Source organism: Galeopterus variegatus, unplaced genomic scaffold, assembly GCF_000696425.1.
Source record: "Galeopterus variegatus unplaced genomic scaffold, G_variegatus-3.0.2 Scaffold431, whole genome shotgun sequence".
Classification (NCBI taxonomy): Eukaryota; Metazoa; Chordata; class Mammalia; order Dermoptera; family Cynocephalidae; genus Galeopterus; species Galeopterus variegatus.
The window spans coordinates 111,489-124,382 of record NW_007726542.1 but is presented as its reverse complement, the minus strand read 5'-3'; the positions used below and the strand labels follow the sequence as shown (position 1 = coordinate 124,382).

Genomic DNA, 12,894 nt, shown 5'->3' with positions numbered 1-12,894 from the left:
CCGCCGCGCTCCTAAGTGGCGCACTGTAGCAGTGCACCACCGGGCCGGCCCTTACCGGTCATCTTTAAAAAAAAAAAAAAAAAAAAAAAAAAAATAAAATTTTTTCTCTGCTTTTTCTTTCAGTTCTATGTTGGATTATTTGCTGTTCCCACCACAAACTCTGCACTGGAACTAATTTGTTGTCCTTTGCTTACTTCTAAAATGGGGGAACTTCTTGTGGGGACCAGCTCTTCAGCCCTGTCGTTGAGCTACATTGCTGCTTTGCTGCTGATTCCCTGGGGAAGGCTTTTTGTGCAGCTCGGGTTTTAATTGTTGATCTTGTAAGTGCTTCCGGGTCTTGTGAGTTCCAGTACACCTGGGTTGTGTGGAAACTCTGGTCTGGGGCTGAGTCTTTTCAGCATACCGTACCCCCAGCAGTTCTATATTCCTGACCAGTCTTCACTGAGCGGTCCTGTGCTGACTGGGGAGCAGATCAGCTGTCCATGCTGTGCCCAAGTGTTTCCCCAGTGGGCCCATCTCCTCCTCCACCCATACCCCAAACACTTCCCATGAGGTGGGCCATGTGCCAGTACCCTGCAATGACTCAACACCTCTGAGTGGCTCCTCTCTCCTGTGTGGGTCCACAAGAACCCTGTTAGTGGTCTTGCTGGCCCAGGGGCCACAACACTTCCCATGAGGTGGGCCATGTGCCAGTACCCTGCAATGACTCAACACCTCTGAGTGGTTCCTCTCTCCTGTGTGGGTCCACAAGAACCCTGTTAGTGGTCTTGCTGGCCCAGGGGCCACCAAGGCCCTCTTCTCCCCTGCCACCTCTAAGTGACTTCATAGGAAGGGCACTGCAGTGGCTTTTGCCAGCTCTTGCACTGTGTGCTCACCAGCTCCTGCCTTGAAGCAGCCAGTATTCGAAATAGTGGGAGTGGTCCTTTCTTTCTCTCATCGTGGCTTCTCCTTGCCTTCATGTACTCGTAGGTCTCTCCTCTTTCCCTGAGCTCTAGCGGCCCCAGCTTGGTTGTCTCTGCTTTTTAATAGGTTTAAATTGGTTGATTTGTGGGAGAGAGTGAAGCTGGAGACCATCTATTCCACCATCTTGACTGGAACCTTGACTTTTGTTTTTGCCTAGAGTGTTGTTTGGCATGTAAAAACATTAGATATTTATGGGATTGAATTTATCCATCTTTTATTTATCTTTGATTCTGGACTTTATGTGGTAATTTGAAAGAACTCTCATTCTAAGTTTTTAAAAAAGCATCTCCCATGGTTTATTCTGTTACTTTCAGGCCTTATTTATACGTGGCATATCTTTAATTCATTCGGAATTTAGTAAGGTCTGAGGATCATAAGTTTTTTTTTCTTTTTGGTTGCTGGCTGGTATGGGGTCTGAACCCTGGACCTTGGTGTTATCAGCACCACACTCTAACCAACTGTGCTAAGACTGGTCTCATAACATTCTTAATAACCTTGTCAAATAGTCTGATCAACCTATTGTACAGATGGTAAAGAGAGCCCCACAGAAGGGAAATGGCTGTCTCCAAAACCTGCTCCTCATCCTGAGTTCCCTAACTCAGGAAGTAAGACCTCCATCTAGCAAGGTGCCAGAGTTCAAATATCAACCACCACATTCAGTCTGCCCTTTTGATTCTTCCTTGTATATACTCACAAATCCATCCATTTTCTCCATTCCCACTTCCTAATGGGGATTAGGTCTAGTTCAGGCCTCATCATACTGTTCACACATCAGGCTTTATACATGCTGTTCCCTCTGCCTGGAATATGGTTGGCTTCTTCTTTTTAGGCTCACACCTTCTTGCCCATCTTATCTCAAGTACCCTCTGTCATTACGGTATCACTGTGTATTTTCTTTCACAGAATTTGCCATAGCCTGTCATTATTATTATTATTTAGTGAAAATGGAAGTCATCCTTTATTTAGGAATACTGGTGACCTGAGGAGAGATGTTAGACTAACCCATCTCTCTGGTAAAACTTAAGAATAGCCAGACTAAAGCCATCTCAAAGACTCAGATTTTTTGAGGGGTTTTTAAAGAGGGGGTTGAGGCAATGGAACATAGGAAATGAAAAGCAGGATGGAGAGGGATGTGAGCTGTGGGGGCTCCATGCAGGGAACCAGATACAAGGTCTTGCCAAGGCTCCATCTGGTTTCTGCTCCTGGACTTGCTGTTATCCCAGGGTCCTGCTGGAGGGGTGGAATCAGTATAACTTTACTGATATCTTCCTTGGTTTCCCAGGGTCTGGATAGTACATGCAAACGTGCAACTCTGAGGTGACTGGAAAACAAAGTTTTGGTGGCTGGGAAGCCCAAAGTCCATGGAACACATCTAGGGAGGGCTTTCTTCTGGGTGGTGACTCTTTACAGCAACTCAAGGTATCACATAGAGAGAGAATGGCATTAAGAAGGGGGAGCTAGTTTGTCATTATTTTGAGTGGAGTGAGGCTCTCTTCATATGTTTACTTATTCACTTTTTTCATTGTCTTTCTCCTCTGCTAGCATGTAAGCTCACTGGTATCAGGGACCATGTTTTTTGTTTCCTGATGTATTCCTAGCACGTAGAACAGTGCCTTTCACATAATGAGTGTTCAGAATATTTACTGTGTGAATAAATGAATGATCTCTCACCTGGACTACTTCAAAAGCCTTCTGAATCTTTTTTTAATAGTGTTTTTTGTTTGTTTTTGGTGGCTGGTGGGTACAGGGATCCAAACCCTTGACCTTGGTGTTATAAGGTGGTGCTCTAACCAACCGAGTAACTGGCCAGTCCTGATTCTCCTTTTCTTATACCTTTCCATGAGACGCACACTCAGGGAAATTTGAACTCTCTTACAGTTGACATGTCAATGACAGCTGACATGTCAAGAACAAAATCAAGCAGTCCTGAGAAGAGAGGGAGCTCCAAGACCAACAGAATTGGGACTATATGGGGTGGTGACCAGACACAGTCAGGGGACCTGGGTTTTGGTGACAGCTCTGCTGCCTGCTGTGTAATCTGCAACTCACTTCACCTCTTTCAGCAGCTTCCTTCTTCTGTAAAGTGGTGATATTAAAATCTCAGTGATATAGGAAAATTGTAAAAATCAGATGAAGAGGCATGTGAAAGTGACTGTACACTGTAAAGGATTATGGGCATACAGAAGGCTTCTTTTTTCCCGTTCAGAAGTGCCAATGTCTCCTTCCCACTCACCTTTAGGCCAGCCCTGCTGTCTTCCCAGGAATTCTTCTGCCTTCAGATGCAGGCTGATGCTGTGCCAGGACTGAGCTGTTCCTCTTCACCATTTCCAGCTGCTCTGGTGGGCCCGATGCCCTACTCAGGGTGTGGCACCTGCCAATAAGCATGGGGCTGGGTGGGTGTTGCTGAGAGCTTCCAAGCACAAGGACAGCCATGCCTGGCACACATAGGTTAATGCAAGAATATTTTTCTTCTGGGCCTCAGTCTTCCCCTGGGGAAAGCAGCATTAATTATCTCATTTCCCAAGACACAAGACATTCATCAGTGTTATGGCAGTGGCTGTGGGTAGTCACTTCTGGATGCTCCCAGAAGAGGACAGAGAGAGGCAGAGCCATGAAGCCTCAGGGCTTCAGGTGTCCTCAAGCGTTGCCTTAAGAGGTAATGCCTGTTTGGCCTCTTTTAATCTCCTCGAGACAAGGGTTCCTCCTTTAGCCATTTAAAAAAGATATTGTTTACTTAGTGGACCAGAAGAGTTGTCCCAACTCCACAGAGGTTATTCAGTCTGAAAATTAAAAACAATCTCCTGCACCTCTGTAGAAGAGATGATCCATTTTAAGTCATATTACCTTTTTAAAAACAATTATTATTTTTGGCAGCTAGCAGGTACAGGGGTCAAACACTGGACCTTGGTGTTGTCAGCACCACACTAACCAACTGAGCTAACTGGCTAGTCCAGATTCCCTTTTGACATTGTTTTATCTCAGTTTCCTTTCCTCTGCTGGCCTCTTAAATGTTGGCAACACCTATTTGGTCTTCAAACTTTGGCTGGGGAATTTCTGATTTTATCTTTTTAGTGCCTCCCTCCTCCATATTGTCCCCCAACCTGCTGCCAGAGGGATTTTTTCAAAGCACTGTTTTGATCTTCTGGCTCAGAAATCTTTTGTTCTCTACTGCTAACAGGATAAAGTGCAAGTTCCTTACCTAGGAATCATGTACTGCCACAATTCACTTTTTCAGCTTCAGATTGATTGACTTGATTTCAATATGAGTTACATCACTGAATCTGTATCACTTACGATTAGGTTCAGTGAAACCCCGAATACTAGGGGCTTACATAAGACAGCAGCTTATTTCTTATGTAAAACAAATCCTGAGGTAGGCAATTGGGGCTTCAGGGTATAGTGGACCTAGGCTACTCTGATCTCATTGCTGTTCCATTCTTAACATGGTCAAGGATGGCTGGGCAAACTCCAGGAATCATGTCAGCATCCCAGTGAGGAGGAAGGTGGAGGAGAAGAAAAGGGTACAGGATGCATGCCAGCTATATTTTAAAGAGGTTCCTGAGAAACTGACACTTAAAACCTCTGCTTATGTCATATGGGGCAGACCTTGTTGGCTGCAAGGGAGGCAGGGAAACAATGTTTATTCCAGCCTACCACGTGCCCACCTAAAAGTCGTAGATTTAATTCTAAGGAAGAGACTGGATGTTTGGGGGAAATAAAAGGTTCTGACATAAATGTCCTGTCTCTACAATTTTGCTTAATCCAGACTCTTAATCTCCCTTTCCTGAGAGTAATTGTAATCATCCTTTAAAGATTAGCCCAGGGGCTGGCCTGTGGTTCACTTGGGAGAGTGTGGTGCTGACAACACCAAGTCAAGGTTAATATCCCCTTACCGGTCATCTTTAAAAAAAATAAATAAATAAAAAATAAAGACCAGTCCAAATGTCAGCTCCAGACACCTGAAGATACAAAAAATCTTCACTTTTTCTCAGGACATTCTGTATACTGCTCCATGAGATCACTAAGCGTGGTGTTATGAATATTCCTCCTTCCTGTGGGTACTAGGGTCTGCTCTCTCCCAAGGCTGCAGGATCATAACCCTCCTTAACGCCTTAACCCCAGCCTTGTGGATTCTACCCGAAGAAGCTAATCTTAACTTTCACTTCTGTAACGTCTGGACAGCCTCCCTTCCCTCTCAGGCTTCCTTCACTTGCCCACATTGACCATCTGTACAAAGCCCCTATTCCACTAATCTAGAGGTTAGGGGAATGGGAAGGAGTTGGGGCTGATCCTGAGCCCAGGTGTACAAGGTGGCAAATTTCACCCACAGGGCACTGCATACCTTTCCTGGCCCCAGGCTGGATGGAGCTGAGTCCTTTTCTCTAGTGGACATACAAGATGCTCCCAAAGGCAAGATGATTATGCTGGGGGTCTGTGTACACACTTAAATGCAACACACTTAAACCTTCCAAGCCAGTTTTTCTATGTCACTCCGCTGCTCAAAATCCCTCAATGCCTCCCCTGGGGCTTGGGTGAGTCCTGGCTTGGTGGCCCTCTGTGAACTGCCACTCACCTCAGTCCTCACACTCCCCCATCTTAGGCAGCACCTATACTCCTAACTACACTACACCCCCCCAAGTGCCAGGCTCTCTCAGGCCTCCAGACTCTCATGTGTGCTGTTGACTTTGCTTGGTATGCATTTTCCTGCTTGGCCTTCAAGACTGAACACCACTTCCTCCAGAAATCCTTCCTTGATGCCCTTAGGCAGAGCTGGGGCCCCTCTGTGTCCCCCCAAGGCCCTCCAAACACCTCTGTATTAGTGGTTCATCATCATACTGTAATGGTCTGTCTCTTGCAATAGGCTAAGCAACTCGAGGTCCAGCACATCTTTCAATGATACCCCTAGCTTCTGGCACACACTATGCACTCAATAAATACTCATTGAATGAGGCTTGTTAGTTAAGGGTACAGAGGTGATAAGGGAAACATCCCAGTCTCTGTTCTTTGCTTTGGGCAAAAGGAGCATAAAGCAAATGCCAAAAAGTCACAGAATATCAAACTCTTCTCTTTACCTGAATAAAGCCTACTCATTTTTCAGGACCCACTTTCAAACTTCACTTCATGGAAGCCTTCCCGTGACCCCAGACCTAGGATAAGACTCTAAGCATGCTCTCAAAGCACCTCACATGTCTTCTCTAGAGCACTAATCTGGATGGTAATTATTGTGGAATTTTTAATGCAGGGTTTCTCAACAATGGCACTATGAGCATTCTGGCTGGATTATTCTGTTACGGGAAGCTGTTCTGTGCACTGTAGGATGTTTAACGGCATCATTAACCTCAGCCCACTGGTGCCAGTAGTAATCCCCTCCCCAACTTGCAACAACCAAAAATATCCCCCTTATCAAATGTCCCCTGGGGGTGAAATTGCCTCTGGTTGAGAACCAGTGGTGTAACATCCGTCTCTGCTGTTAGAATGGAAGTTCCATGAGATGGTCCAGCCACATGAGACCCCATGTCTTCAGTTCCTCAGGGCTCTGATGACCTCAGCCTGGCACTCTCTCTTCTGTGCAGCCAATCTTCCCCCATCCCAAACTGAGCCACACACTACCTGAGAAGTGATCTAAACCTTCTTTTCTACCAGATTCTCCTCCATGGGTTTGTTTGAGGGAACTTCAAAAAGTTCGTGGAAAATTTGAATCAAAAGATAATACGAATCTTTCCACGAACTTTTTGAAGTATCTTCATATAGTGTGAGGGCAGAGATGGTGGTTTACTGGCTTTCACACCTGCCAGTGCCACCCAGGCTTTGCTTTCAGGGCAGTGAGGCAATGATTACTGGGGGAACAAATGAAGGAAAAGCAGGGAGGGAGCTTCTCAGGGCTCTGAGATGGCATGAGCATAGCAATGGGCCTTCTTGACAAGGATGGCTTCTATTTTTTTTTTTTAAGGAAGCTCAGACTTTATTAGATAGCCAAAGGCTGGTCCTGGGGAAAGCCTTGGCTGGCTTCATAATCTTCTTAGTAGGAAGAGGTAGTGAGGAGAGGGGCTGTCTGGGGAAGGAAGGCATCCTGAGGGGCCTTCCTTGGTCTGTCCCGTTGGTCTGTCTCCCCTCCCGCCTCACTCTGGCTCCTCTGGATGATCACATGGTGAGAATCTGCTTTGAAGACGTGAAGGGCTTCATTGAGATTTCCAAGGCATGCTGGTACTCCTGTAGTGGGACCTCAGAGCAGGCGGGGGCCGTGAGCTGGCCTTGGCGGATGAGATCGCACAGTGTGAGGATCAGCTCTTTGAACTGATCTGTGGGAGGTTGGAGGAAGTCAGACAGGAGAACCGTAGCAGGGGCTTGGTGACATGGCACACGGGCTGCCCCTTTGAGCAGGAGCTGGCACTGAACTCCAGTAAAGTTTTGAGAGCCTGGCTTTGCCAAGAATAGGGTGGCTGTGGTGGCAGGTTGGTTCCTGCCTGTGTTCAGGACAGTGAGGGTCAGGGTGGGGCCAGAGGAACATGGGGAGTGGCCCTAGGAGCTGATGGGCAGGCAGAGACTACCCTCCAGGGTGGTGGCTAAGATGGCTCAGACCCATAGAACCTGACTGGGGGGTAGCCAGGAGCACTGAATGCAGGGAGTGACAGGATTCCTCCCAGGCAGGGAAGCCAGAAGAGGCACCGGGAGGGAGGTGGGTGTGCCTGGCACGCCAACTGATGTGGAACAGATGAGTTTTGCTCAGAGAAAGGAGCTCTCCCTGAGAGCCCAGGACTCCCTCAGAACCCCACGACTTGATACCACCAACATCCCCTTCCTGGGCCTGCTAAGGACCCAACATGGAAGATGAGAAGTGAAGACCTGGCTGAGGGGTGAATTTCATAGATAGAAATTCATTGACCATTCAAATCTAATCTATCTGCTGCCTAAAAACACTTCAAATGGCTCCCCAATTGCCTTTAAGATAGAGTGTGAACTCCTTAAAAAGGTTTGTAAGGGGCCGGCCCGGTGGCGCACTGCGCTAGTGCGCCGCTTGCGAGCTGGCACTGAACTCCAGTAAAGTTTTGAGAGCCTGGCTTTGCCAAGAATAGGGTGGCTGTGGTGGCAGGTTGGTTCCTGCCTGTGTTCAGGACAGTGAGGGTCAGGGTGGGGCCAGAGGAACATGGGGAGTGGCCCTAGGAGCTGATGGGCAGGCAGAGACTACCCTCCAGGGTGGTGGCTAAGATGGCTCAGACCCATAGAACCTGACTGGGGGGTAGCCAGGAGCACTGAATGCAGGGAGTGACAGGATTCCTCCCAGGCAGGGAAGCCAGAAGAGGCACCGGGAGGGAGGTGGGTGTGCCTGGCACGCCAACTGATGTGGAACAGATGAGTTTTGCTCAGAGAAAGGAGCTCTCCCTGAGAGCCCAGGACTCCCTCAGAACCCCACGACTTGATACCACCAACATCCCCTTCCTGGGCCTGCTAAGGACCCAACATGGAAGATGAGAAGTGAAGACCTGGCTGAGGGGTGAATTTCATAGATAGAAATTCATTGACCATTCAAATCTAATCTATCTGCTGCCTAAAAACACTTCAAATGGCTCCCCAATTGCCTTTAAGATAGAGTGTGAACTCCTTAAAAAGGTTTGTAAGACCTTTTCTAATCTGGTCACAACCCACCTGCCTGGTTTCCCAGTCCCAGCTCAGACCTAATGCTCCCTTGGTGCCCTGGTAAGTCTCTACACAGAGAGGGCTTTCACACATGCTATTTTTTCTGCCTGAAACACTCCATTCATGCTACCACTTTCCATTCTCAGCTAAGAAGAGAGAGAAAGAACAGTGTACTGGCTCAGGTTCTAGGGTCACAGAAACTATCTGTCACATCCTGGCTGCACCACTCCGTAGGACACTCCCTGGACAAGCTACTTAACCACTCTGAACCTTAGTCTCCTCCTCTGTCAGACAGGGATAACAAAAGTTTAAACTATTATGATGTTTAAACTGAGGCAGAGATTAAGTTACTTGCCCAAGGCCCCACGGCTAGGCTAGGCAGAACCTATATTCAGTGACGGCTGCAGCAGGATGGGAACACAGGCAGGCTGGCTCCAGAGTCTATCCTCTTTACCTGGTTATCTTCCATGGTAGTCTTGCCCACTGTTGGCTCTTCAGGACAGGGGCAGTGTCTGTCTTGTTCAATACTATGCCCCCAAGGACCAGCCCAGTTTAGTCCAATAACTATTTGCTGACTGTAGCTGTGGCTAGAAGCTATTTTCCTTTATGGTATTGTGGGGTCAGGGACCCAATCACATCTCCAGGGATCAGAGTAGCTGGTCACTTTTGCAGCCATTCTTAGGCACTGCCCTTTCCTGTGACCCTTGGCATTTGGGGCCAACATCCACTCACCTGGACTGTGGTCCTTCTTCCACTGGGACAACCAAAAACCCCGAAGTTTGAGATCTTTAAAAATGAGCAGGCTCTGTGGACACAAGAAGGACAGGCTGGGGCTCTGAGGGTGAGAACTTCAGGCACCCCTTAAGGGCATGGATAACCCCCCAGGGACAGGGGTGTTGCTTGAGTTTAGACAACTGTGCTGTCAGGGGAAAAGGCCTGGCTGAGGTGTCCCAGCCCCTCTCTCCAGGCATATTTCCCCCACCAGCTTACCACAGAGGCTACGACGGGCTGCTTGGCCATCCCCCCATAGGTCACCATGGTTCCTCCAGGCCTGAAGAGTCCACAGAGAACAAAGAGTGGGCACGGGCAGAGACAGAGCCATTCGTGAACCTGCTATGGCACTTCTATTCCAACCCTGGTTCCTAAATCTTGCTCTCAGAATCCCTGGGAAGGGTTCAAAAAATAGATTCTGGAGATGGGGGCAGTGGGCCTCAGCCCTGCCCCTGCCACCAGCCAGCAATGGAGCCAGCCACCCAATGTCTGCCCAGGGGTCCTGAGAGACAAGGCCTGTGGGCCTCAGCCCTGCCCCTGCCCACCACACATCCAGGCCAGCAACAGAGCCAGCCCAACACCAGGGGGTCCTGAGAGATGGGCCCCACCCCCACCACACATCTAGGACAGCAACAGAACCAGCCCACACCCAGGATCCTCAATTGGGGGCTGGGCCAGCCCTGCTCCTGCCTGCAACCAGATCCTAGAATGTACTTATTAACCACGTGTTTCTTTGGGGTGTGTGACTTATCTGCTCATATCCATTACCAAATTTCTGCTTAGATTTTTAATTCATTTTTTAGAGTTCTTTTTGCAATAAGGATGTTAATCTTTGTGTGTGTGTGTTTTTTTTTTAAAAAAAGTAAAGAGTAGAATAATGGTTACCAGAGGCTGGGGGGGTGGGGGTCGGGGGGGAAGACTAGGGGTGAACTAATGGGGACAAAACTATGCTATCTACTGTAAGTGAATCATTGTGCAAGATATACATGTATTGAAACAACACACTGCACCCCACAAGAATAAATATAAATAAAATAGAAAAAAATAGATTCCTAGGCCCAACCCCAGATTTAATGACAAGGAGGCAAGAATCTATATTAAAAACAACAAACAAACACTGCCCCCCTACCTCCATAACTTGGATCTTTAGTCAGGGTTGGGAACCCACTGATCTAACCCACCCAGCCAGGCTTTAATTAAGTGCTGCAAAGAAGCATGCTCTGCAGGGAAGAGCTCAAGACATGAGTTCAGCCCTGGCTCTACTCCCACTTATAGGCACATGACCTCGGGGCAGCACATTGAAAATGGTCCAGACCTTGTCTCTTCATCTGTAAATACTCATTCTAAGGATCAATGCAATGAAATAGCCCCACAGATGAGGAATAATATGGATGGTGTAGGGGTCAATGACAAGTGTCCTTTCACTGCAGGAGGTGCCTTGTCAGTACGTGGTGTGTGACTCCTGCACACCCACCTCAGCAGTCAAATAGAAGTGAGGCTAATATAATCTTTAAAAACTAACAAGCTAGGACTTCATATGCTTGACATAACCTATGTTCCCCTCCCCACTCCCTGGCTCTTTCGGGAGTTTGTTGATCAAGGACGACCTGAGGTATATCTTGGGACAACACAAAGAAGACTTTGAAAAGTACATATGGAGGAGGCCGCTGTGGCAGGCAGGCCACTCTGTCCTGAGGCAGCTGGGTAGTTTGGTCTTAAGTTCCCCTCAACTGCCATCTGCTCTAGAAAGTAGCTCCTGAGGGAATCAAGCCTTTTCTCCTCTGTCTCCTCACTGCTCTTGGTCTAATAGCTAACATTTACTGGGCATGTGCTATGTGCCAGGCACAGTTGTAAGCATTTTACATGTGTTGTTTCCGTGAATCCTCACAGGAACACCAAAGGAGCATATTTAATATCCTCATTTTGCAGATGAGAAAGCTGAAGCCCATTGCTCATTTGTGTAGCAATTTGTACATCACCTCAGCATCCCTTAGACTAACCTTTGAAGGCAGAAAGGGCTACATTGCCCCCATCTTACAGATGAAGAGACTGAGGCCTGGATCATTTTTCATGGACTACTTAACTTTCTATAGGTCCACAGCCAGTATGTGACAGAGCTGGTGCTTGAACCCAGCCATTCTGATACCAATCCTACACTTGTAACCACTGCACAATATTCCCTTCTACAATGACACGGAGATCACCATCTTCCTCAGAGGCTGCCTGGTGTAGGGCTGAAGAGGTATGCTCCAGAGTCAGGCAAACTTGGGGTCAAGCCTGGCTCTCCTGCTGACTAGACCTTGGGCAAGGCAATTATCCTCTCTGGGCCTTGTTTTCTTTAAGTATAAAGCAGAGATCAGAAAAGTAGCCCTTGCCTAGATGGTCATGGGAGGGGCCAGTCAAACTCTGCATGGAGCCTGGTGCACAGTACACACTCAGTGATTCTTAGCTCTTTGGCAACATGACTCATCTGCCCATCCAGCCTGTGAGTTCTCAGAGGCAATCTCAGTGTCTCAGCCATCTCTGTACATGGTAGCTAGTGAGTGCTCAGCACATATGTGTTAAGCGAATCAGTATCGTTGAGGGGATTCCTGCTTTAGTTGGGAAGTGTCTTTTCAGGTACCCCCAGCTTGAGAAGTCTATACAAAAGTAAAGAAGAATGGAAGGACATACACTGTTAACACTATCAACAGTTCTTATCCCCCTTGATGGCAGATAACTTTTATGCTTAAGTTCTTTTGTACTTTTACATGCTTTCAAAATGTTTTATAATAAGCATGTTACCTCTAAAATTAGAATCAAATTTTAAAAGCTAGTAAAACTTGTAAAGGCTAATAAGCTAGGACTCAGTGTATTTTTAAGATGTCCCTAAGTTATGAATCCTTGATCATCCCCCTATCACAGAGAACTTATTAGCAGTCTACTTCTGGGGTAAGTGGACAAATACAGCTGGACAGGTCATCTGCAAAGGAGAAGCCTGAAAAAGAGGTTCCCGGATGGCTAGATATCTTTAGTCCTAGTTTCCTACTCAACATCATGCTGACCTGGCCTTGGTTCACTTTGGCCATTGGGGCTTGGCCTCTTGATGGTCCTCCCAGCTAAAGACCTGGAGAGCTCTGGCGAGCTGGACCTGCAGGGCTGAGGGACTTACGCTAACTGCCGCAGCAGCTCTGTGGAGCTTTTCCCACCGACACAGTTGAGAGCAAGCCGTGGCTGGGGCATGTCCTGGAAAATAAGGAACCTGCAGTGAGGGAGCTACCACTGTACACATGGGGTTTGAAGCTGGCTACAAAGAGCACTTCCCTCGCCCAGGTGCTGTGTCAGATGGAGCAATTAAAAATTAAGAAAATGGAGGCCGGCCCGGCGGCGCACTGCTACAGTGCGCCGCTTGGGAGTGCAGCGGCGCTCCTGCCGAGGGTTCGGATCCCACATACAGACCGGCGGCTCACTGGCTGAGCGAGGTGTGGGCGCAACACCGAGGGTTGCGATCCCGTTGCCGGTCCCGGTCCGGTACGGGCGCGACAC

General features: G+C 47.9%; 1 protein-coding gene across 9 annotated transcripts in view; it reads right to left on the bottom strand.

Moving 5' to 3' along the window:
* Window positions 1-2,762: 2,762 nt before the first annotated feature.
* Window positions 2,763-12,894, bottom strand: part of MECR (mitochondrial trans-2-enoyl-CoA reductase) — a 36,620-nt gene continuing 26,488 nt past the window's right edge. For 2 of the 9 annotated variants that reach the window (XM_008568663.1, XM_008568669.1), the window contains 4 exons: window positions 12,521-12,594; window positions 9,589-9,649; window positions 9,331-9,403; window positions 7,023-7,262 (listed from right to left, as the gene is read on the bottom strand). In XM_008568663.1, coding sequence (XP_008566885.1) covers window positions 7,105-7,262; window positions 9,331-9,403; window positions 9,589-9,649; window positions 12,521-12,594 — 366 coding nt within the window. In that variant the 3' untranslated portion in view covers window positions 7,023-7,104. Of the gene's footprint in view, window positions 3,335-6,898; window positions 7,263-9,330; window positions 9,404-9,588; window positions 9,650-12,520; window positions 12,595-12,894 lie in introns of those variants that run through there. The other 7 variants (XM_008568665.1, XM_008568661.1, XM_008568662.1 and 4 more) reach the window with 7 other exon arrangements.